Genomic DNA, 21,950 nt, shown 5'->3' on the forward strand with positions numbered 1-21,950 from the left:
GTCCAAGAACTGCCAGCCCAGACGGAAGTGCCTGGAGGGAGAGGGGCGGTGCCGGAAGCCCAAGAGTGGGCGCCTTCCGGAGGCGGTGTTGCGCTGGGTTCGCTTGCCTCCCTCCCCGCGTGCTTTAAATTTGTCTGCGTCCGCAGGGACAGACTTACCAGACGTGCAGAGTTCCTTGCCTCGAGTCCCACGAGAGGAAGGCGCCTGCAGTCTCACAGCCCTCTCTAGCCCCGCCTCAGGTTTCCTAGATACAGCATATCTTCCATTTAAACAGAATCAGAGCCACATAGCAGTAATCGACTGGACGTGGGCTCGGCTTGACCCAGGAGGTGGACTGAGGCAGTCAGAGGCTCCTTATCCCTCTGTCCTTGGAATGTACTTTCTGCCCGCTGTTCCTGAGCTAGGTGCTACTTGAAGGATGCAGCCTTGAGAGAGTAAGGTGTTATTGAAACCATCTGGACTTTTTTGGTAAGTGCGACCCCCCTTCCCCCCCTTAAGGCCTCTGTATAAACTCTTAAGATTCTGGCGAGTGGATATCCAAGGCAAACCACCTATGTAAGTTCCCTTGCTTATTAAAACTGCCACCTACCAATCTGGAATGTCCTGCCTCTTCAGTCATTCTATGACCTCCTAGGGTGTGTGTGTTAGTGTGGGGGCGGAGGTTTCACCTGGGTAATTACCTGAGGTCGTGAACCAACAGGGAGAGAAGGGGCCAAAATCCCTCTCCTTTTAAATAATCAGCTGTGGCAACCACAACTCTACCTTTTTCAGAGGCACTTTTCCTACCTCTTTGTGGGGTGTTTTCCACTATCCTGCAAAACCCTCACTCCCCACCTTGAACGAGGCCTGAAATTCCACTAGAGTTTCACTTATGAGTTTAGATTAAGCCTCAAACTGTTACCAAAGCTGTTGCCCCAGAATCATACTCTTGCCCCTGGCTTGAATGGAAACCAATTGCTCTTAACCTAAGTTTTGGGAGGAAGCTGCAAAGAAAAACACAAGAACTAGTTAGAACCAATTAGGCACTAGATGGCTGAAGATTTAACTTCCAGTAGACCTAGAGCCTCATGATACATTCATTGTAATACCTAAGCATGCTAAATGACACACCCGCCGGTGCAATGACAGCTGACAGTTGCCATGACAACAACCGGAAAAGCCCATACAAGGACTGAAAAGGAGAGTTGCATCAGTTCCAGGTCCAAACCACACCCCCGTTCTCGGATAAGTCATGAATATTCCTCCCACTCTTTCCAATTCCCTCCCTTCTGCCTCGACCCTCTTATAAACATAGTGTCTCCCCTGGAATTGGGTAGAGAAGTTGATTTGCAAACGAGGTTTCCGCTTCTCCATTCTTTAGCCATTAAATAAAGCTCGTGCTGTTCCAGTCTCAGCATAGGTTTTGTTATTGGCTGTGTGAATCCGATCGGAAAAAGAACCTCCCTGGCTGAGACAAGGGGTCTCGGTCTGGGCTAGGACCCCAGCGCAGGCCAAATCAACCAATTCAGGAATAGAATCCTAGATAAAACGTAGATATTCCTAGGGACGTTTAACTCTAGTAGGAATATATAATATTTAGGTCATTTCTGGGGTGCAAATTGAAGGCCTGGAGAGGAAGTCTCTTACGACACTGCAGGGACTTCCCCGGTGGCACAGTGGTTTAAGAATCCACCGACCAGTGCAGGGGACACGGGTTTGAGCCCTGGTCTGGGAAGGTCCCACAGGCTGCGGAGCAACTAAGCCTGTGCACCACAACTACTGAGCCTGCACTGTAGAGCCCGCAAGCCGCAACTACTGAGCCTGCGTGCCACGACTACGGAAGCCTGCACGCCTAGAGCCCGTGCTCCGCAACAAGAGAAGCCACCACAATGAGAAGCGCGGGCACCGCAATGAAGAGTAGCCCCCGCTCACCGCAACTAGAGGAAGCCCGCACGCAGAAACGAAGACCCAACGCAGCCAAAAATAAATAAATAAGTAAATTTATTTTAAAATAATAAAATATACAGGAGGATGTGCATAGATCATTTGCAAATGCTATGCCATTTTATGTAAGGAACTTCAGCGTCCACAAATTTTCATATCTGCGGGGGGGGGGGGGTGGTCCCTGGAACTAATCCCCCTTGGATACCTTGGATACCGAGGGAGGGCTATATCTGAGTCCTCACCCACATGACAACCTTGGAGGAAGCTGTGAAAGAGGAAATCAGAGCCAACTTCACGATTTCATCCAGAATTGGCCTTGGATAATACAATTTTAAAAGTTCTAAGCTTAACGCACCTCTTAAAACTATTAAGCCATGTTTTCCTTCAAACAGTCCATCCAGTTGTTTGATCCTTGATTATAGAACCAACAACAGGCCTCTGCCCATGGCCACCTAAATTCACGTCAACAGCAAAAGCAATGTACCACATTACAGAGTATTTAGAAAACTTAGATAAGGGGGAATGGATCACTCAGAACATTTTCTCCATGTTTATTATTTTATTTCCCCATTTGTGAATTAGCTTCGTTTATGTCTTGGCTCATTTAGCTATGGAGTGAATGTTAATGGCTTTCACAGTGGTTTACTTGAGCTGTTTAAATAATCAAGTTATGTGCCTTTTATTTGTCATATATCCTCCAAATGGTTTTCATTTTTCCCATTTAAGAAGATCTATTTTTTTCCCCCTGCATCGCACAGCTTGCAGGATCTTAGTTCCCCAGCCAGGGATCGAACCCGGTCCCCTGGCAGTGAAAGCCCAGAATCCTAACCACTGGACCGCCAGGGAATTCCCAAGAAGGGATTTTTTAAAGTTTGGTTTTATCTACAGAAGCTACTTATTCTTGTGCAACCAAATGTCATTCTTTTTAAGTTATTCTGATCTAAGTATAGAAAGCTAACCTCCAGCAATAGACTATTCGATCTATTTTCTTTTTTATTTTCTTAATACTCAATTCATTAATTCATTTAAAATTTACTTTGGCGTATAAGATGTGGTGAGGCTCATTTTTTTCACTAGGTTTCCGTCTAAGAATGGAAGTAGAAAGCATTAGAATACCAAAGACCACCTATATGAAGAGATGGCCTATCCCAAATGACTGTCCTTAAAATATTTGAAGACATTCAAGAATACCCAAATTCAATCACGTTGACCTGAGCATAAACGGGAAAAAATTGGAATCTGATTGTGACTAAGAAATGTGAATCATGTCCAAAACTAGGGAAACAATTAACCAAGGATAAGGTCTACATGACAGCTACGAAGGAGGAACACAGAGAGGAAAAATTGACCGTGGCATCCAGCACATTGTCTAGGCAAATAGGGTGTTCTGATCTGGAAATCTCTTTGGAAATGAACTGCCATCCATCAGGTATGCAAGGTGTGAATCCCTCCCCCCACCCATAGCCAATCCATCACAGTTCAGTTTCTTAAATCCTTCTTCTTCTAACCACCTCCATCACTCTAGCCCAAATGACTATCATCTCCCCCTGGTCTACACTAATGTTCTCTTAATTTTAGTCTACCTATGGTTGAATGACCAAGTACCCTGCTCCCAGTGAGTCTTACCACCAAAGATTTTTATTATAAAATGAAGCTAAATCTGTCTATGGTAAAAGAACCTTATATCACTGCTTAGAAACTATCCTAACGCAAGTTTAATGCATATTTATATTTATTTATCAAACATACATGTCAGCATTGTATTAAATACAAAAGAAATGCTATCCTTTGCATAGTCCCTTGTCCTCAAAGCAAATACAATCTCAAATTTACATTGGAAAAAACAACATGAAACATTAAATTCAAAATTATCAGCATGAACTTGAGAAACTAGACATCTAGTCACAGAACTTGAATATGAAATCTCATGATTCTAGGAGAAGAGGTAGTATCTGATAAATGGGGGTTACCAAATTATTTTACAAACAGGGGAAAACTTACTAAAAAGTCTTCTGGGGGAATTCCCTGGCAGTCCAGTGGTTAGGATTCTGGGCTTTCACTGCTGAGGGCCCACGTTCGATCCCTGGACCTGGAACTAAGATCCCATAATCTGCATGGCGCAGCCAAAACAAACAAACAAAAAGAAGTCTTCTGGCATTTCTCCAAGAACACACCGAAGGAAAGACTCTTGTTATCCTTAGGAAGAGTGTGGATAATTGACAGATAAAGAACGAATCTGAAAAGGAGATCTGGAAGATGGAGTTGTGCCAGGGTCCATGAAACAAGGGAACCTCATCTTACGTCTGCTCAAAGTAAAGGAACAGCTACAATTGTAGCCTACCTGGCAAAGGAAATAAAAAGGCCAAAACTGAAAATATTTATCAACACCAAGGGGACTGGGCATCACTGCGTTTATTAGGTGAAGAATGTTAGAAACCCCCATAATTGCATAAAACAAAGGGCAATTCCAGGACAGGTAAGTTCAAAGCCATCCTAAGAAGCTGTGCATACCCAAAAAGAAAGCAAGGCAATTAAAAAAAAAATGCTTCCTGCAATCTGTGTCTCTTCAACAAATCTTTTGGAACAACTCTATGTGCCAGGTACACTATGACACATCTATATGTGCCATGCTTTTTGCCCTCAGAGACCTTAAAATCTAGTGAAGAGGACTGAAACATTCACAGAGGATAAATCCAAGAAAATATGCCCAGTGCAATGAGAGTGGCATAATGAGGATGCTTTGGGAGCCCAGAAGGCACTAAGCAGACCGGGGTGGTACGTCAGGGAAAGCAGTAGGAGATGACACCAATTTGAAGGGATAAGTAAGAGCTGATCAGAAAAAAAGGGATCCAGCTGAAGAAACTCTGGAAGAATGGAGGAGGAGAAGCACGACGTGTCCTGGGGCGTTATGATTTGGTGTGACGGTAGAGCAGAATGAGAGGCCTGCCAGCAGGAGACGAGGCTAGAACTAGGCACAAAGGATCCTAACTGTCAGGCTACAGAACCAGGAATATCCCACCATAAAGGGGCGTGTTAAATAAATTAGGTGACTTCTTCCTAGGGAATTCTATATTCTCAATCGTACTCTCAATATTTAAGGCTATAGGGACATACAATTTGGTAAATAGGGAAAATGAGTTATAGAAGGGTATAGACAATATGCCCCCAATTTTGCTTCAAAATACACATACCTGTAGAGGAGAGTAACTTAAAAAAAAAAAAGAAAACAAAAAAAAACCTGTTATTAGCATCCTCTTTCTCTAACCCATTCCAGGAAAACTGGTTTCTAAAGGCCCATGGAGGAGAATTCATCCCAGGACAGGAGACGACGGAGGTTAGTTCCTAGAGTAACGGAGGGGAAAGCATCTACATCCAGGAGGAAATTTAGGTTTCCTCAGAGTCAGAAGAGGGTGAGGACTGGGGTGGGAAAGATGGGACGGTGGAGGACAGTTCCTTTTTTGGCACTTTGTCCCTCCAGTGGGTGGCAAGTTGGGAACTTGCTGTCAGTGGAAGGCAGTCCACCTGGGGCAGCCCTGCCAAAGCACCCTCTGAGCTTCACTGCTCAACGAGGAGCCGTGAAGAAGAGGACAATAATCCCACAGTCCAGTTCCCTGGCTCCTCCTAGGTTCCTGCATGATACCATGGAGAAGGGAGAAAAATCTCAATAATAGCCTCAGGTTAACTTTCCTTCCAGCTCCATCATGTGGGGAGTTGGGCCAGATTTAATTAAATTCAATAAAATATGATTGAAGATCAACTAAGTGCTGAAGGTACAATGGTGAGCAAAACCAGACAGAGACACTGACCTTGTAAAGCAAACAATCTATTGGAGGATACAGCTTTAGTCAAATACAGAAACAAATGCTAAGTTGCCTGGGTGACAAGTGCTAAGAAGGATATAATAGGGGAATTGCATCTAGTTTATGGGAGGGCAGAGTGGTCAAGGAAGTGAAGTTTAAGATCTGAAAGATAAGTAAGAATTAAGAGGGAAAAGCAAGGAGAGAAGAGTGTCCCAGGCAAAGGAAACAGCATGACACCTTGTGCAAGGGTGGGAGGAAGCAAACCAAGGCAGAGGCCAAAGCAAACTAAGGCCTTGAAAGAGGTCAGTGTGGTTGGCATGCAAAGAGAACGGGGACTGGGGACATTGTTCATTTCCTACACACTGGAGCTGGGAACTATCAATGAAAAAATTAATCACTAGTCAATCTAAGAAAGACATGGAAACTTTTATTTGAGCCAACCTGAGGATTATAACCCGGGAGGCAGTCTTTCAGAAAGCTCTGGGGACTGTTCCAAAGAGGTAAAGGGTGAGGCCAGTATGTATGATTTTGGCAAAGTGGTACATGCCATCAAGCACTCATCTTAGTAGAAGGTTACTGCTATTTGAGAGGAAGAGATATCTTAGTTAATGGTTTTAGTGCTTTTCTAAGTATGGGAAGATGCAGGAAACTAGGTTCATAAAATTTTCTCCTGAAAAGATCTATCTGAGGGCCAGTTCTGTCAGTTTTCCAGTATACAAAGTGTCTCATCCTGATCTCCACCCTGAATTCCTTTCAGGATGTACTGTAGGTCAGCGACTGCAGTAGCTAATGACTTGATTCTTGTAGAACTGTACGGTGGGCAATATTCTTTATTTGACAGTCCCCTCCCTTTTGGTCTTAATTTTGAGCAATGTTTGGGAGGCATTTCATGACCAGTTTGCCTAATGGCGATTCCCAGGTCAGGTGAGGATTTCATTGATAGGCCACTCAATGTGCTACTATAATTGGACTAGACCCTATTAACAGTAACCAAAAGCCTCTGGACTCCCTGTCTTACTAGTCTGTTATGGTCCAGGAAGTGGTTCCCTCTTGTTGCTTCTTCTCACATCTAGAGTTACACTATTACAATCATTGATCTTGCGGAACTATGTGTTTGATCAATCATTTCAGTTAGCCTAATCGTCATTAGTTTTATCTGAGGCTCGTCACACATTTGGTAATGCAAGAAACAATAATCTTGTAAAATAGGCAGAATACAAGTAATATAGCTAGTTACATTAATAAGGTCACAAGTAAGTATTTAAGCTAAGAACGTCCTTTAAGTGTCTCTTCTGCACCAATCACTATCTTTAAGGGAAATAGTATATTGGCATTGTTCACCAAAGATGTCTGCACATACCAGGTGAGTGGTGGGTCATTGTGACCCCTTACAGGATTGAGGAAGGAATATTATCTTCTGAGGAGTTACACGGCTGGCCCCAAAATAAGGAAAATTGATCTTCATGGTTGAGCAGGTATTTCTGCCGCTGGGGAGTTCTGGTTAACACATAATGCAGATGCACAGTGCACACTAGAAGGAAGGGAGGAGGCCAAAGAGTAGATTAAAAGTTTTATGTTTAAATTTTTTTTGTCTTGCCTTAAAATGTGAATTTTTGTTTCATCAGAACTAAAATGCTTACCTGCTAAAAATACACTTCTTGAGGCGGTTATCTCCGGCTAATAACAGGGAGGGGGGAATCAATAAGTTAAAAATAAAGAAATGTAAACCAAGTCTGAAAAAGATCAAAAAATGTTATTAAACAAACAAAGGGAAATGTAAACTGTCTCCACAATTAAGATCACGTGAGGGTATTTTCAAACAACACTTCAAAAGAGAAGAAAGTTAAGGTATAAAAAATTTAGTAAGTAGGCAGATGGAATTTAATTACCTCCAAATTAAAATATGAAACGGGTAAAGATGTTCAGTTTTCTCATCTGGGAAAATACTGGTTTCATACAATATGAAAAAAGCACATGCAGTAGATGACAACTTGGTTAAGCAGAGAAGTAGCAGGTTTCTTTCTTTTGTTCACTTTAAACACTCATTTAAAATTAAATAGTCATAAGGAAGCTTTACTTTGGACAAGGAAGTATTTCCAGACACTGCTGTGAACCCCAGGCTGTACTGTAAATACATGGTGAGTAGCTCCGACCTCCTAACCCTGAACCAGGTGGAACAGCAATTGCTGTGATTCAGGAACCCCTGCAGAAGGAGGCCAGGCCAGCAAGACATGCTCTGAGCTGCTCTTCAAAGCAGTCTTACCTTTCTGGATCTAGTGAACCACTAAATGAGTGAACGGAGCCTTATACTCCTTGTTATTACATGGTCTGTAGGTGGTTCTCACAGCAACCCAAGAAAACTGACTTCTATACAAAAGTACTATGGGGTAGATTATTTTTTCTTACTTTGCATGTGGACTGGGGAATATTTTCTTTAGGTCTAGCATTTCAGAATAATTAGTTTGATTGGTTTAGGTTTATGGGAACTACTTTGGAATTTCTGTCCTAGTCTTACTGGCTAAAAAGAGAAATTTCCTGTGATTTTAATGAGTTAAATTAACTTGTAAATTGAATATATTTGCATAAATTTTAATAAAATATAAGATTGAGACCAGATTACTCCTAATCACATATTATTCCTCTACCCTTGCTGATTTGATTTACCTATTTATGATAAGTGCTGATTTCAGTAAATATTAATAAATATATTTTTGAAAAGTATGGGGTATAATGTAAGAACAAAAAGAGCCAGGTCAATCAGAAACAAACTCATATTCAGCATTTCTCCAAAACATAAAGTAGCTTTCTTTTTCTGAGTGTAAAAATACTGTTAATGTTTTTTTAACAAGTTGTATGACTTTATTTCTTTAAATAAATGTTTTAAAATCATACTTAAAAAGTAACACAGAAGATAAAAAGATACATGTTTATTGAAAAAAAATCAGACCACACAAAAAGATGCACAAACATTTATGTCACAGGTATATATACATATATATGCACACCACATGTATGGTGTGTATGTATACTCTATATATGCTGTTTATTTCTAGTTTTATCTGATTATATAACATATGATATTTTATGATCTTTCCTTTTTTCACCCAGTAGACATCTTTCCATGTCAACAGAGAACTACATTATCACTTGTAATGTCTGTATAGTATTTCATTTATTCACTCAGCTCCAAATTTGGGAATGTCCAATGTCCAATGACTTATATGTTAATAATTTCCAAATTTTTCATAGTATTATAAAGAAGGCTATGGTAAGTATCTGTAGTTCTATATCTATATATCTTTGCATAATTATTTCATTTATTCCTTAGAATAAATCTTAGAATCTGCAAAGTTACACAGTTTATACATTTAAATTGATAACTATTGTCGATTGCCTTCCAGAATGGTTTTATAAATTTGCAGTACAAGAACATTCCATTCTCCACATCTTTATTAGCAATCATTTGATTAGCAGAGTCAAAACTATTAAATAAGCAAACACGCGTTCGCACTGTGTTTTTAAGATTTAGGAAAAATATCAATATCACTTTTATGTTTACTGATGTAGGATGGTATGTCTGTACTTGTTAAATATCAACTTAGTACCATAAAGATAAAATATAAACTTCTCCACTAGAATGTAAGGAGAATTGCTGGAGAGCACAGTGATTTTTGTCTGCTCTCTTTGCCAGTGGCAGACCGGTTCCCCCGAGGGAAAGGAAGTTGAGTTGAATGTATGCTCAGTTAGTCTCAAATTTAGTAATTGGACCCATCTCCTCGAAATCGGAGTGAGTAAAGAGGCTGAAAAAGGCCTAAAATCGCATGAAATGAGCTCCTTTCACAGAAAAGAACTTCAAGAGTTCAAGAGTAGAACTTCAAGAGTAGAGAAGAAATGCTCCCAATTTACACCATTAATTGATCATAGATTGCTAATGTTTTCCCAGTTATAGCTATTTATTTATGTATTTATTTATTTATTTATAATGTCTTGACAGGACAGACATTTAAAATATTTATGTATTCTAATCCAGGTTCTCAAAATGTAGTCCTCAGACCAGCGTTACTGTCATCACCTGAGAATTTGTTAGAAATAAATTCTCCTAGCCCACCTCGCGCTTACAGAATCAGATACTCTGGGAGGGTGGGCCAGCAATCCATGCTTTATTCAGCCCTCCGGGTGACTTGATACCTGCTTAAGTTTGGGAATCACTGGTCTAACTAATGGTTCTTTCCCCTATAGTTTCTGAATTTTTTTTGGGGGGGGGACGTGCTGCTGCCTAGCTTGTGGGATCTTAGTTCCCAGACCAGGGGCCCCCTGCAATGGAAGAGCAGAGTCCCAACCACTGGACCACCAGGGAATTCCCTAGTTTCTGATTTTAGAATTATGACTAGAAAGGTTTTTCCCACCCAAGTTTACAAATGATATCATTTATGTTGTCTCCTAATTTTTACTCAACCTTTAAATGTTTAATTCATATGGAATTTCCCACTACAAGAATATAATCTTCTTGAAGACATGAGTCTTCATCTATTTTATTTCTCTGTTTTATCCTACAACTGTGATTGGTACATGATGCGTTCTTAATATATATTTATTAATTATTGAACAAACTACTTAATTTCAGCATAAGATGAGACACATCCTTTGTAAAGCTTTCCTGGAAGCCATAAATATCAGCAAATTACAGTTAGCCTTTCAGTTAGTCTGGTGGTTTAAAATGGCAAATGACAATCCTAAGTAGAATAAATGTAATCAGTGTGTGCTTACTGTGGTGTGCTAGTGTTGTAATTCTTAGTGATGTTACATTTTTGGCACTGGTTCCTAAAAGAGAATTTTAAAACTCAGAGGATTCTTAATAGTTCTATTAAGAAAAATTATCCGAAACTTGGAAATAGGCAAAGGGATGACTATTTGTTCTTTCAGTGTCCTGCTGGGTTTTGTCTAGCAGGCACTCCTGGGATTGTCTGATTCTCCAGGAATGTGCACTTTTGTTTGACTTGATATTTATTTATTTATTTTATTTATTTTTTTTTGAAATAATCCAAAAACTTTATTGACCTATAACCTGATTAGAATATGCCAGATGAGAATCAGTATTGTACAGAAAGTTGTACAGAATTTTTTTACATAGAAAACTTTACATCTGTACCATATACATTTTATCCATCTGAAAAAATTTTCTACATCCACTGTTAATACGGAATGCTTGACAATCTTGTCGTTTTGTTTAACCATCAGAGCACAATTCACAGTATGAATACATTTCCAGTAAATCTAACCTCCCCAAACCATGCCAGATTTGTTATTTTAATATATTCAACATTAAATTCTGTACATAGAGTAAAATCTAAATCAAGCCCCGCCACCCAAAAGAAAAGAAAAGGAAGTGACAGCAACCGAGAGTCATTTTGCAGTGATTCAAGTTTCGGTCCATGAAGGATCATTCTGTTTTAATGGCTCATCTTTAAAAGCCTGAAGAGAAGTGTATTACAGGTGGTTATGTCAGCAGGGATATTTTCTACCTTCTTTGTTGTTGATCATTACAAGTGTCAGCCACAACAGCTTCTGGGCTTGTTAAACCCTCAAAGTAATCACCCCCTAAAAAGGGCAAAACCAAAATCCCCACAAAATAAAAAAGACAAAAAGCTCAACCCAAATGTTTAGTGCATTTGACAAAATATTATAGGTACTTAGCAAATGAATAAGAAAATAAAGAAATAAAATAAAACAGTGCAGGAAGAACTATATAATGTTTAAAATTTTTATATTACAGACCTGCATCTCTGTACAGTTTTTCACAGAAGGATGATTACCAGTATCTCAGATAGCCTGAGTGTGCAAAAATCTTCAGAATAAGAATACCATAGTTGCTAAATATCTTTTACCATGAACAATAATTTCTTCTTCTCCCCCCAACCCCCAATTATAAACATTTTATCCTTCAAAATACAGCTCTCCTGAGTTGTACTTCTTGCAGAAGTTCAAATCTTTATATCTAGAGTTCTTTGGGTAAATTTCACTTCCACACCTGCCAGAAATATGTGGGGCTCTCCCTGCCACCGAGGACAGGGAAGGACATGTGAGCATATAAGCTGACACTGTGGGAAAAAAAGCTCGTGAACCCAACACAACAAACAATCCATCAGGTTACAAAAGGGACTGGAGCACTGCAGGTTCGAGCTGAAGTTCTAAGCTTCTTTACCAGTAACCCTTAGACACTGCAATTCAGAGAAACCATTTTTCAGGTAGGAAACCTCAGCTCCGGGGTCCTTTTGAAGAACGGAGGGATGTAAACGCCAACAGAAGACTATTAACTTCCCATCATTGCTTGTTTATTCCGAGTTCCTGTTCAGGTGGTTGTGATATCTGAAAAACTACTCCAATTCGCAGAAAAAATCTAAGAACAGCACGAAGTTCAGGAATCAAGTCAAATTGCATAATTTCACATAAGAGAGGGTAGTAGAATGATGCGTGAGCTTTAAACCTATGGTCGCTGATCTTCAGGACTTTAGTTAGAAACAAAAGCAGTAAGCTAGTCCAGGCTTCCCGATGACTTTCCGATGTTAGGGTAAGGAAGTAACTCAGGGCTTCGCTGCAGACATTTAAAAGCCTCTGCTGGGGCTTCCCTGGTGGCGCAGTGGTTGAGAATCTGCCTGCCAATGCAGGGGACACGGGTTCGAGCCCTGGTCTGGGAGGATCCCACATGCTGCGGAGCAACTGGGCCCGTGAGCCACAATTGCTGAGCCTGCGCGTCTGGAGCCTGTGCTCCGCAACAAGAGAGGCCGCGACAGTGAGAGGCCCGCGCACCGCGATGAAGAGTGGCCCCCGCTCGCCGCAACTAGAGAAGGCCCTCGCACAGAAACGAAGACCCAACGCAGCCAAAAATAAAATAATAAAAAATAAATAAATAAATAAAAGCCTCTGCTGGACCTCCTCCCAGGCGCTGGCCCGACTCTCGTCCGTGTACATCTGGAAGAGAATGCGCAGCCCGCAGGCCAGGCTGCTCGTCTCCTGCTTCAGGAGGTTGGGTTTGGATTTGCCCTTGAAGCCCGCCTTCCACAGAGCCGTCCTCTGGTCATTGTTGGAGTTAAATGCTTTTGCAAATCTGTGTGACTCCAACAAGCAGTCCAGCAGCTTGAAGAGTTGTTGCGATGTTAGAAAGCGATACATTCCTTGGTCCTGAGTATCAACTCGAACGTCAAAGTCCACGGCATCTCTCTGCGCTGCGGCTAAGTTTTCCGCGTCCTCCTTCTTACTTGTGGCGGGGAAGAACACAGTGCTGTCGATGGTCTGGATGAGTTCCAGCTGCACAACACATTTAATCAACAGGGCGGCAAATAATTTTTGTTCTGGAAATTTTGCTGTGGGTTTAATTTTGCTGACTTCTTCATTCACAGTAGAGACAGAAGCCAATGGAGCTTGCTGTCTATTATCTGCAGATCTTGGCTGAATAGAATCATGAATATCTACAGATTTCTGTGATATTGTATCCAGCTGTTTTTCACCACAGGAGACGGAGGTGTGGGAGCCGCTTCTCCAGAAGCAGGACGCCAGGTCAAGAGCGCATGTGGAATTGTGGTTTTGAAGATGTCCAGTGTGCAGTTACAAGTTTTGTCCCAGATTTCTAGGGTAAATTTTTCACCATTCAGAATAACAACATTCTCTAAGCAGTTTGTACCAGATCGTGCTAACTGCTCATTGTCTTGCTGCACACACCAGTAGAGCTGGGCAAAAATGTCATCCAGAAGTACATCACTGAGTACTTCTAAATACTGGGTGAACACATCGCAGATCGCATAAAGTGCATGATTACATGTCATCGTCATCCACTCAGCTTTCTCTGTCTGCTGTTCTGGCAATTTCATGTTGTCAAAGATTCTGAAAACAATTCTAAATAAATCCTGCCACCAGTGTTTTTCATAAGTGTGGCCATAAGTTTTCATTATTTCAAACATTACTGTTAAACCCCTGGTTCTTACATCTAACTTGCATCTGTTGATGACACAGGACAACTCGAAGAGAACTGGGAACCATCCCCTCACCCACACCCTGTCTTCAGGTGCCACATTCATGTCGTCACTTGTGTATTCCTTGAAAGCCTGAGGTCTATCAGACACATATTTTGCACAATGGTGAATAAGTCGAATTGCTTCCATACTTGTGTCTGGGAAAGCTGCATTGCATGCAAATTCAGACAAACATTTCACCGCATCCTGGAAAGAATCAATGGTTGCTGGAAAGTGTTTTTCAAACACAAGGGTGACAATATGCCCCGTTGTTTGGAATGCAAGTTCAACTAAGCTTTCATCTTGATCGGATGCTGCTAGATGAAATACAGAGAAAATGTTCTTCCATCCAGACCGAATGTTAGCAGCTTGAGAATTAACCATTTGTGCTATACACCGTACAACCATATCTCGAATTGTTGGAGACCTGTTCCGTTTCATTATATGTTCAAAAGGTCTTAAGAAATCCTTCTGGAATCTGAAATTAGCAAGCTCCCCTTTCTCTAAGAACTTCATTGACAATTGCCTCAAGGAGTCTACTGCAAAAATAGCTACATCTTCATTAGGATTACAGCCGACCTTATTAAAATGATCTCCAATAACTTCCCAAATTCGAGACCACTGCAATCTTATTCTTCCCATGTTGTAATATGATATTTCTACTATTTTTTGTAGACTAAACATTCTTGGATGTGTAGTGGAAAGTAATTCATCCATAGACACAGCACAGAGCCAACGGACAAAATCCACAATAGCATTTCCATCTAGCCTTGTGGACCCTGTAAATATTCTATCTACAGCGACGACGACACTCTGAGAACTGGTCTCTCCAATGGATTCCTGAATACTTGCTATCTGTTTCCAGTCCACATTTCCTCCAGCTAGCCCTAGACCCACAAATTCATCAGGAGCCTGATCTTTTGTTCCAGTAAGAGATCCTTCTCTGCCTCGCACTGTTCCAGAAATGTACCGAGGTTTCACTCCAGTTCCTATAAGTTGTGCAAGCTCCAACTGACTGATGCACTTCAGAATCTCATGCCATGAATTTCCTAGATAATTTCCATCTGTATGAGCCACTGTGATAAGTGTTTTAATTGTGTCAATGTTCTTCTGTTTCATTTCGGTAATCCCAGAACTCACTGTAAGTAAGGTAAATCTTGCTAGCGCCTGGACATATGCATCTCTTTCCAGCTGAATGCTGAAAATGCATGCAATTCTGATTGCACATCTTATACCTTCCAGGCAAAGAGAGGCTACTTCAGTATCATCACAGTCTTGTAGACCCACACTGAATGCAGCCAGAAAAGGGGTCCAAGCCAACTTAAACATAGTTCTCACGTGCTCCAAATGTGTTGCACTTGTGAAAGGTGCTTGAACGTGGCTCACGGCCTCCATGAGTGCTTTAGCTGTCTTGGCCATCTGTTCCATTTCTAAGTTATACAGAAGTCTTCTTTGTTTTTCGCTGGCTACATTTTGTTTACTTGATTTTGTAGGGATTGTTAGTTCTTTTGTTTCTTTCATTGATATCTTTTTTCCAGCTATTTCATTATAGATGGCTGATAGATACTCTTCAGGAAGATCTTTACTGTCATTGATACCTCTATTCATCTTAATGTACTGTTCCTTTGTCATTTTATTTTTAACCTGTGGGCTGTGAAGATCTGTGGTGAGCATGATAATTGAATAAGCCAGAACATACGCAGTATCTGCACTAGCAAAAAGGGTTTGTCCTTGGTTGCATTCTAGGTATCTTGCAGCAAACTTTTCCATCAATCGATCAATTTTCTGAGCTTCCCCTGGAAGACGGAATCCTTCCAGAAACATACGAAGGGCTGAAACAAAATCCTTTCCTGAAAAGTCATGTTGGTCCACATATGCATACATGGCTTCTTTGTTAAATTTATCATTATCTCCCAGGAATTCACCCACTTGAGTAGAGTCTAACCTTTCCTCCTGATGTAAGAATTGGGCAATATCTTCAGGTGTAGTGCCAAGCATCCCTTGTTCTTGGAGGTACTGTATTCCTCTCTTTGGTTTCTTAGTAAATAAATCTATCCCTTGTTCTATTATTTCTTTTTGCTGCTTTAGGACTTCAAATTGTTCTGGATTATCAGTGCCAGACATCTGTGTGCTGTAGCTGCCTATTCCTGATGATGATGTTGACTCCAGGGAATTTAAACTTCCGTATCTGTTTATTGTCTCAGGGTGTTTTACTTCACTCGTCTCTTGCTCTGAGGGTTTTTCCTGACCAAGAGTTGTCTGAGAGTTGGGATTCACATACTGATCCTTACTCCATTCAACCATACACTTCAAAATTGACACTAAGCATTCTAAACCTTTTTTCCTCAGGCTCAGTTCCTGAACATTATTAATACCGAGTTCTTGACTGCCTCGTCCTTGAGCAATTTTTGATAGATCATTTACTAGTCTTTCAAATATGTTTGCTGCATTTAAGTCACAATCATAGTTTACATAAATATCCACTACACTCTGAGCATCTGCACAAATCCTTGTCAACGTCTGAATAACCATCCATTTGTGGTCAAATGAGCTGGTAGAAGTCTCCAAAATGTATAGGAAAATTTCTTTAAAGAACACCTCAATCTGCATCTTCAGATGCGTCTTGAAGTTTGACAACAAAGTAAGAAATATGGAAAGGGAAAGCTCAAAAACCTCTGGAACAGAAGAAACTCCATTTTTTGAGAGTGCAACACACAGATACTGCTTAATAGCATTAATAAACATCTCATTTGTCCTGAAAATAGGTCCTGCATTCTGCAGAATGGATAGAAGTAACTGCAATGACAGTATCTTGGATCGTAACTCATGAGACTTTGGATCTGGTGGTCCATCCGACAGTGGTTTCATTGACAGTTTACACAATGACCTGAATACTAGAAAGGTATCCTTTTGTAAAATGTGGGAAAACTTAGCACCAGGTGAAGGTCCTGAAGAATTTCCAGATTCCTGAGTATCATTGGAAGAGACAGACAATCTGTCATCAGGTAAGGACGGTGTATATGCAACAGAAATTGGTGTTCCTGGAATTCCATTTGCTTGAATATTTTCACTGTCACTACCATCCTCTATGGTTCCAATGTTGCCATCTGCACTTGCATTTATGGTAGTCCTTTCTCCCATATCTCCAACGATGACGTTCACCATTTCTTCTACAATGCTCTGCACGATGTCTCGTGGCTTTTCCTCACAGTCATGGTTTTCTCCATCATATAATACATCATTTTTAGATAATGTTTCGGCTGCAGCTGCCTGATCAGCTTCAGTCTGTTCATTTTCTGCACTGGAATTATCAGATCCATTTTCAGGTTCTGTATCATCCTGAAGGCTTTTATCCACATCATGTGAATGGGGATCAAGGTCCCCTTCATGCTCCTGGGATATATGATCAACAGTCTGAGGCGGCAAGTATCTAAGTTGAGGTGATTCAGGCTCATGATGGCTTACTGGAGACTGCAACAGATGATGATGCTGTCGATGCCTTTCTTTTTCCATTTGTTTGGCTTCCTGCAATGCTTGGTTTTCCATGCGTGCAAAGATAACATTTAGCATCTGAGTAAGAGTAGCTTTGGCTGTTGTCTGATTGATGAGATTTTTGCTTGCTAGATAGATATTGTAACATGTTCTCACAGCTTGCAGTACAGTTCCTTCGTGAATTTCTATGTGTTGAGATGTTACTGCAGTAAGTAAAGCCTTTATTATTTGTAATTGAACTCCTTCATCTGTTTGAGGACCTTGGAAACAGCCACAAATTGTTTCAATAATTCTATCAATTAATTTTTTGCCTGGTGTTGTACTATCTGGAGCATTGCCAGTCAAGTGCCCATAAGCAATAAGTTTCTGTAAACAATCTAGAGATGTACTAACTATGCGGGGACACTTGGACTGGCATGCCAATTCAAAGGGCAGGAAGTACTTGTCTGCTTCGATAAAATTTGTCTTTGATTTCACTGGTGGAAGAGTGCTTGATCCAGCTTTTGCTTCTCCATGAGGAGGACTCTGCTTTTCAGTTTCCGCTTTTATTTCCTAGTTCTGGAAGCTGGAAGTCCAAGACCAAGGTGCTGGCTGATTCAGTTTCTGGTGAGGACCCTCTTCCTGGCTCACAGCTGGCCGCCTTCTTGCTATGTCTTTGCATGGCCTTTCCTCAGCGTGTAACCAGGGAGACCTCTCTCTCTCTCTCTGTCTGTCTGTCTCCTGACTTGATATTTATTATTTTTTAGTACAGAGGTACTCTACAACTCTGTAAGGGTAAATCTTAACATGTAGAAAACTGATAGTAATACAATTGAATTTTGTCCAGTAGAGGTGCAAATGATTTTTGTCCCATAGAAAAGGTAACCGTTTATTGTGCTGCAGGATATTAATCACTTTTGTACCTATATTAGCAGTCTTATTCAAGTATTCATTCTTTCAGCAGCTGTAAATATGTGGTACTCCCCAGTTCTCTTTGACCAAGGCTTACCATCTTTCTGGATCTCCCATTAATGAGTTAAATGCATCTTTAGACACATACTCATTTTATATTTATTTAAAAGTTATATTTTTAAACTTTCCAGAAATAATACTGCAAGAATGTAACCTTTTTAATTTTGTAATGAAGATATTGAACACCAGAAAGGTTGCTGTCTTATTCGAAGTTGTAATACTAGTTAGTGGAAGAGATGGGACAAGAATGTAGAAATAAGCAACATAGGTTAGTAAAAGGGTACAAACTTTCAGTTATAAGATGAATAAGGTCCAAGGATATAAAGTATAACATGGTGACTACAGATGATTATGCTATATTGTATGATTGAAATTTGCTAAGAGAATAGAATGTAACATTTTCAACCATGACAACAACAAAAAGGTAAATATGTGAGGTGATGGATGGGTTAATTAACTCAATGGGGGGAAATTGTTTCACAATGTGTTTATATATCAAATTGTACACTGTATCACACTGTACACTTTTAAATATCTTACGATTTTGTCAATTATACCTCAATAAAGCTGGGAAAAACTGAAACAAAAGACTTTATAGTAAAAAAATTTTTGTAAGAGATGTAATCATGTATGAAGAAATCAGTGAAGCATAATTTGATGAGACTCAAGAGGAAACCCAAGAAATGCTTTGTGTAATTTGAATGCCAGTGGTTAAAGAGAAACTATCTCATTGCTGATGAAAATCCAATGCACAGATCTTTAATCAGTATTGATATAGAGGTTACTGGAGATGAATGCCATGTTTTCCACTAGAAATATACAGAATTGTTACTCTTATTGTTTTCCATAAAGAGAATTGTTGCTTTAATAGAAGCTTCAATACTAATAGAAACACAAATATTTACCATATATCATGTAGTAAAGATTGATATCAAATTTAAGTTAAAAATGCTTATTTTCATATGTTCAAAAGGTAAAATCTCAAAGACGGATGGGACTCTAAAGATCTTTTTTTTTTTCCCCCTAAAGATCTTTAATTCAACTTCTTCAGTTATGGCAGTAGTTGAGAAACAGTCTTGGAATCAAACAGACTTGAATTTAGGTCCATCTCACCGATCACTAAGGGTGTGACCGGGACAAGTTACTTAACTTCTCCAGTGATAGTGCAATCTCTCTGGTTTGTTAAAATTGATGTTCAAAAATAAGACATTCAATCTTGCAGGCTTGAATCAGATGATAATGATAAAGCATTAAGAACAATGCTTCATCCTTAGTACGTCAAATGAATGATAGCTATTATTATTACTATTATTAAGGCATAGTGATCTTCAACGAAGCCACACATTTAAAATAAATTGACCTTACTAAAATTTGACCTCTAGATTACCAATTTTTCTCTAGGGGAAGTTGCCAAATCAGAGTCAAGGAAAACTGAGTTGTCAATTGGCCTCAGACCTGCTAATGTGCCAAGAACTGCTGTATAACATATTAAATATAACAAAATACTTATGTGACTGGTACATAAATGGCAGTGAAAATAATAGTTATGATCGTAACTATTACTGATAATTTTAGATTGCCATGATTCAGGTTCTCAAGTCTCTTCTAGTTTTAAAATTCCTGGTACCATTCCTCTAGCAATTTATATTGCAGGGTTTTGCTTTATTTTGTGAAGCCAGCAAATCACAGTTGAGACAGAAAACAAAACAGATTTAAACCTTGTAATTTTGTTCTGCTTTACTGCAGCCCTGATCAGCTTCTCTTTGGAAGATACCTAATTCTTGTGTTGTTCCTTGTGATTTCCTCCTCCTAGAATAAGCTCAGAGACATGACTGTAGTTCCTTCTAGTACTGTCAGGCCAGTGTGTGCTGGGCTGCAACTCATACCCTATCCCTCTTGCAAGAAGGCCGTTTACCCCTAATTATCACCAAGAACTGTAATTAGTCTGGATATTGAAGTAACCTAGCCCCTTAAAAAGGAGCTTGCTGCCAAGATCTTGAAAGGCAAGAAAAAGGTTGGGAGAGGGAACAAGTTGAATGTCAGAACTAACAAGAGTTCAAACCATTTTCTAGATAGGAAAGAGATAGCCACAATACAGCTCCTTTTTCTCTTCCTTCCCTCCTTCCCTCCCTCCCTCCCTCCTTTCTTTCTCTTTCTTTTCTTTTCTTTTTTTCTTTCTTTCCTTCCTTCCTTCTTTCTTTCCTTTTCTTTCTTTCTTCCCTTCCTTCTTTCCTTCTTTTTTTTTCCACTGTTCTTTGGTTTCAAGTTTGCTCATTGAGTGTGTTTTAGACCTATCATTTAATACTTCTGAGACATAACTCTCACCAAGGAGATGGCAATATGAAACATTATTTGTGGTTAAGTTGGCTCCACCTGTCTCTGAACTTATTATGTTCCATAATTAATATGATCAGATTAGAAGGCCAACAAAGGACATAAGGTGAAGTGGGAATAGGAGCCCTTCTTCATCCCTCCCCTTCCGCAAGTTTTCAGTCCTAAAGCCATCAGGGGCAAGGGCAAGGCAGCCCATCCACAGATGTAGGGCAGGAGTGGGGGGCTCCAGTGGCCCTGTATTGCTGTAAATTTAGATTACAGAATAGTTGCAAAGATATTGGAGAGAGTTCCCAAATGCCCTTTACCCAGGTTCCCCTAATGTTAACATTTTACATCCAATCAGGGTGAAGATGTCCACTTCAAGGGGTGAACTGGCCTTGGGAGTCCAAGCTGGAGAGAGGTAAGGAGGGCCTGAGTGCAGGAGATGGGGTGGTGGCCAGATTGGAGATTGGTTTCATACAGGGGAATTGCTTAAATAAGTAAATATATTAAGGCTGATGCGAGTCAGGTTTCTCACTGCCAGAAAAGGAAGTTACATACACATAAAGGGAAAAGCCTAGTGTGAACCCTATGGTGTTAGATTGGACTTCACGATATCAGTGGGAATGCATGGTTTTCAATGTATGTAGATGGAAATGTGTGCACACATGTGTATAATATTCCCCAGCTTTGACCAATGGGAGGGCTTGTGAGCATCAAAACCCCAGTAACAATGAACATACCTGACACCCTGAGCCTAGATTATAAATACCATTCTTCACTGAAAGGAAATAGGGCTTCCATTTTTAGGAATTTATTCTAGAGAAAGAACTGGACTGGCATGCAGAAGTGTATGCCCAAGAATATTCATTGCAATATTATGTTAGATACTGGACACAGCACATATGTCCATCTATGTGGGTATGGCACTTATAAACAATGGAATCTTTCAAAATCATTTAAAAGAATGATATGGATTTATGTTCATCAGCGTGGAAGATTTCCAGTATATATTGTTGCAGAGATAAGAAGCAGCATTTATAGCATGAATCTCATTTACATAAAATTGTATGTATACGTGTATTTATACAGAGATAAATGGAATGTGTACACACACACACGCACAAAGTGGTTACTTCCGGAGGTGGGATCTAGGATTTGACTCACTTTCTTTAGTTAAAAAATAAATTTTAATTTGCAAAGATAGTGGAGAGTTCCCGAATGTCCTTCACTCAGTTTCCTCTAATGTTAACATGTTATATTAACTATGATATGTTTGTGAAAATTGAGAAATTAACACTGGGGTATTACAAGTAACTAAACTACAGATTTTATTCAGATTTCACCAGTTTTTCCACTAGTGTGCTTTTCTGTTCCCGGATTCTATACAGGATCCCACACTGCATTCAGTCATCACATTTCCTTCTGTCTGATCTGTGATAGCTCCTTGGTCTTTTCTTGCTTT

At 40.0% G+C, this 21,950-nt stretch overlaps 1 protein-coding gene across 1 annotated transcript; it reads right to left on the reverse strand.

Annotated features, from left to right (window-relative positions):
* Window positions 1-11,749: 11,749 nt before the first annotated feature.
* Window positions 11,750-17,770, reverse strand: LOC132377204 (brefeldin A-inhibited guanine nucleotide-exchange protein 1-like). The gene is given in 3 exon segments (XM_059943336.1): window positions 11,750-12,333; window positions 12,643-13,228; window positions 13,231-17,770. Coding segments are annotated over 3 exon segments (4,944 nt in total). The 5' UTR covers window positions 17,300-17,770; the 3' UTR covers window positions 11,750-12,044.
* Between the last annotated feature and the right edge of the window lie 4,180 nt (window positions 17,771-21,950).

Source organism: Balaenoptera ricei, chromosome 13, assembly GCF_028023285.1.
Source record: "Balaenoptera ricei isolate mBalRic1 chromosome 13, mBalRic1.hap2, whole genome shotgun sequence".
Lineage (NCBI taxonomy): Eukaryota > Metazoa > Chordata > Mammalia > Artiodactyla > Balaenopteridae > Balaenoptera > Balaenoptera ricei.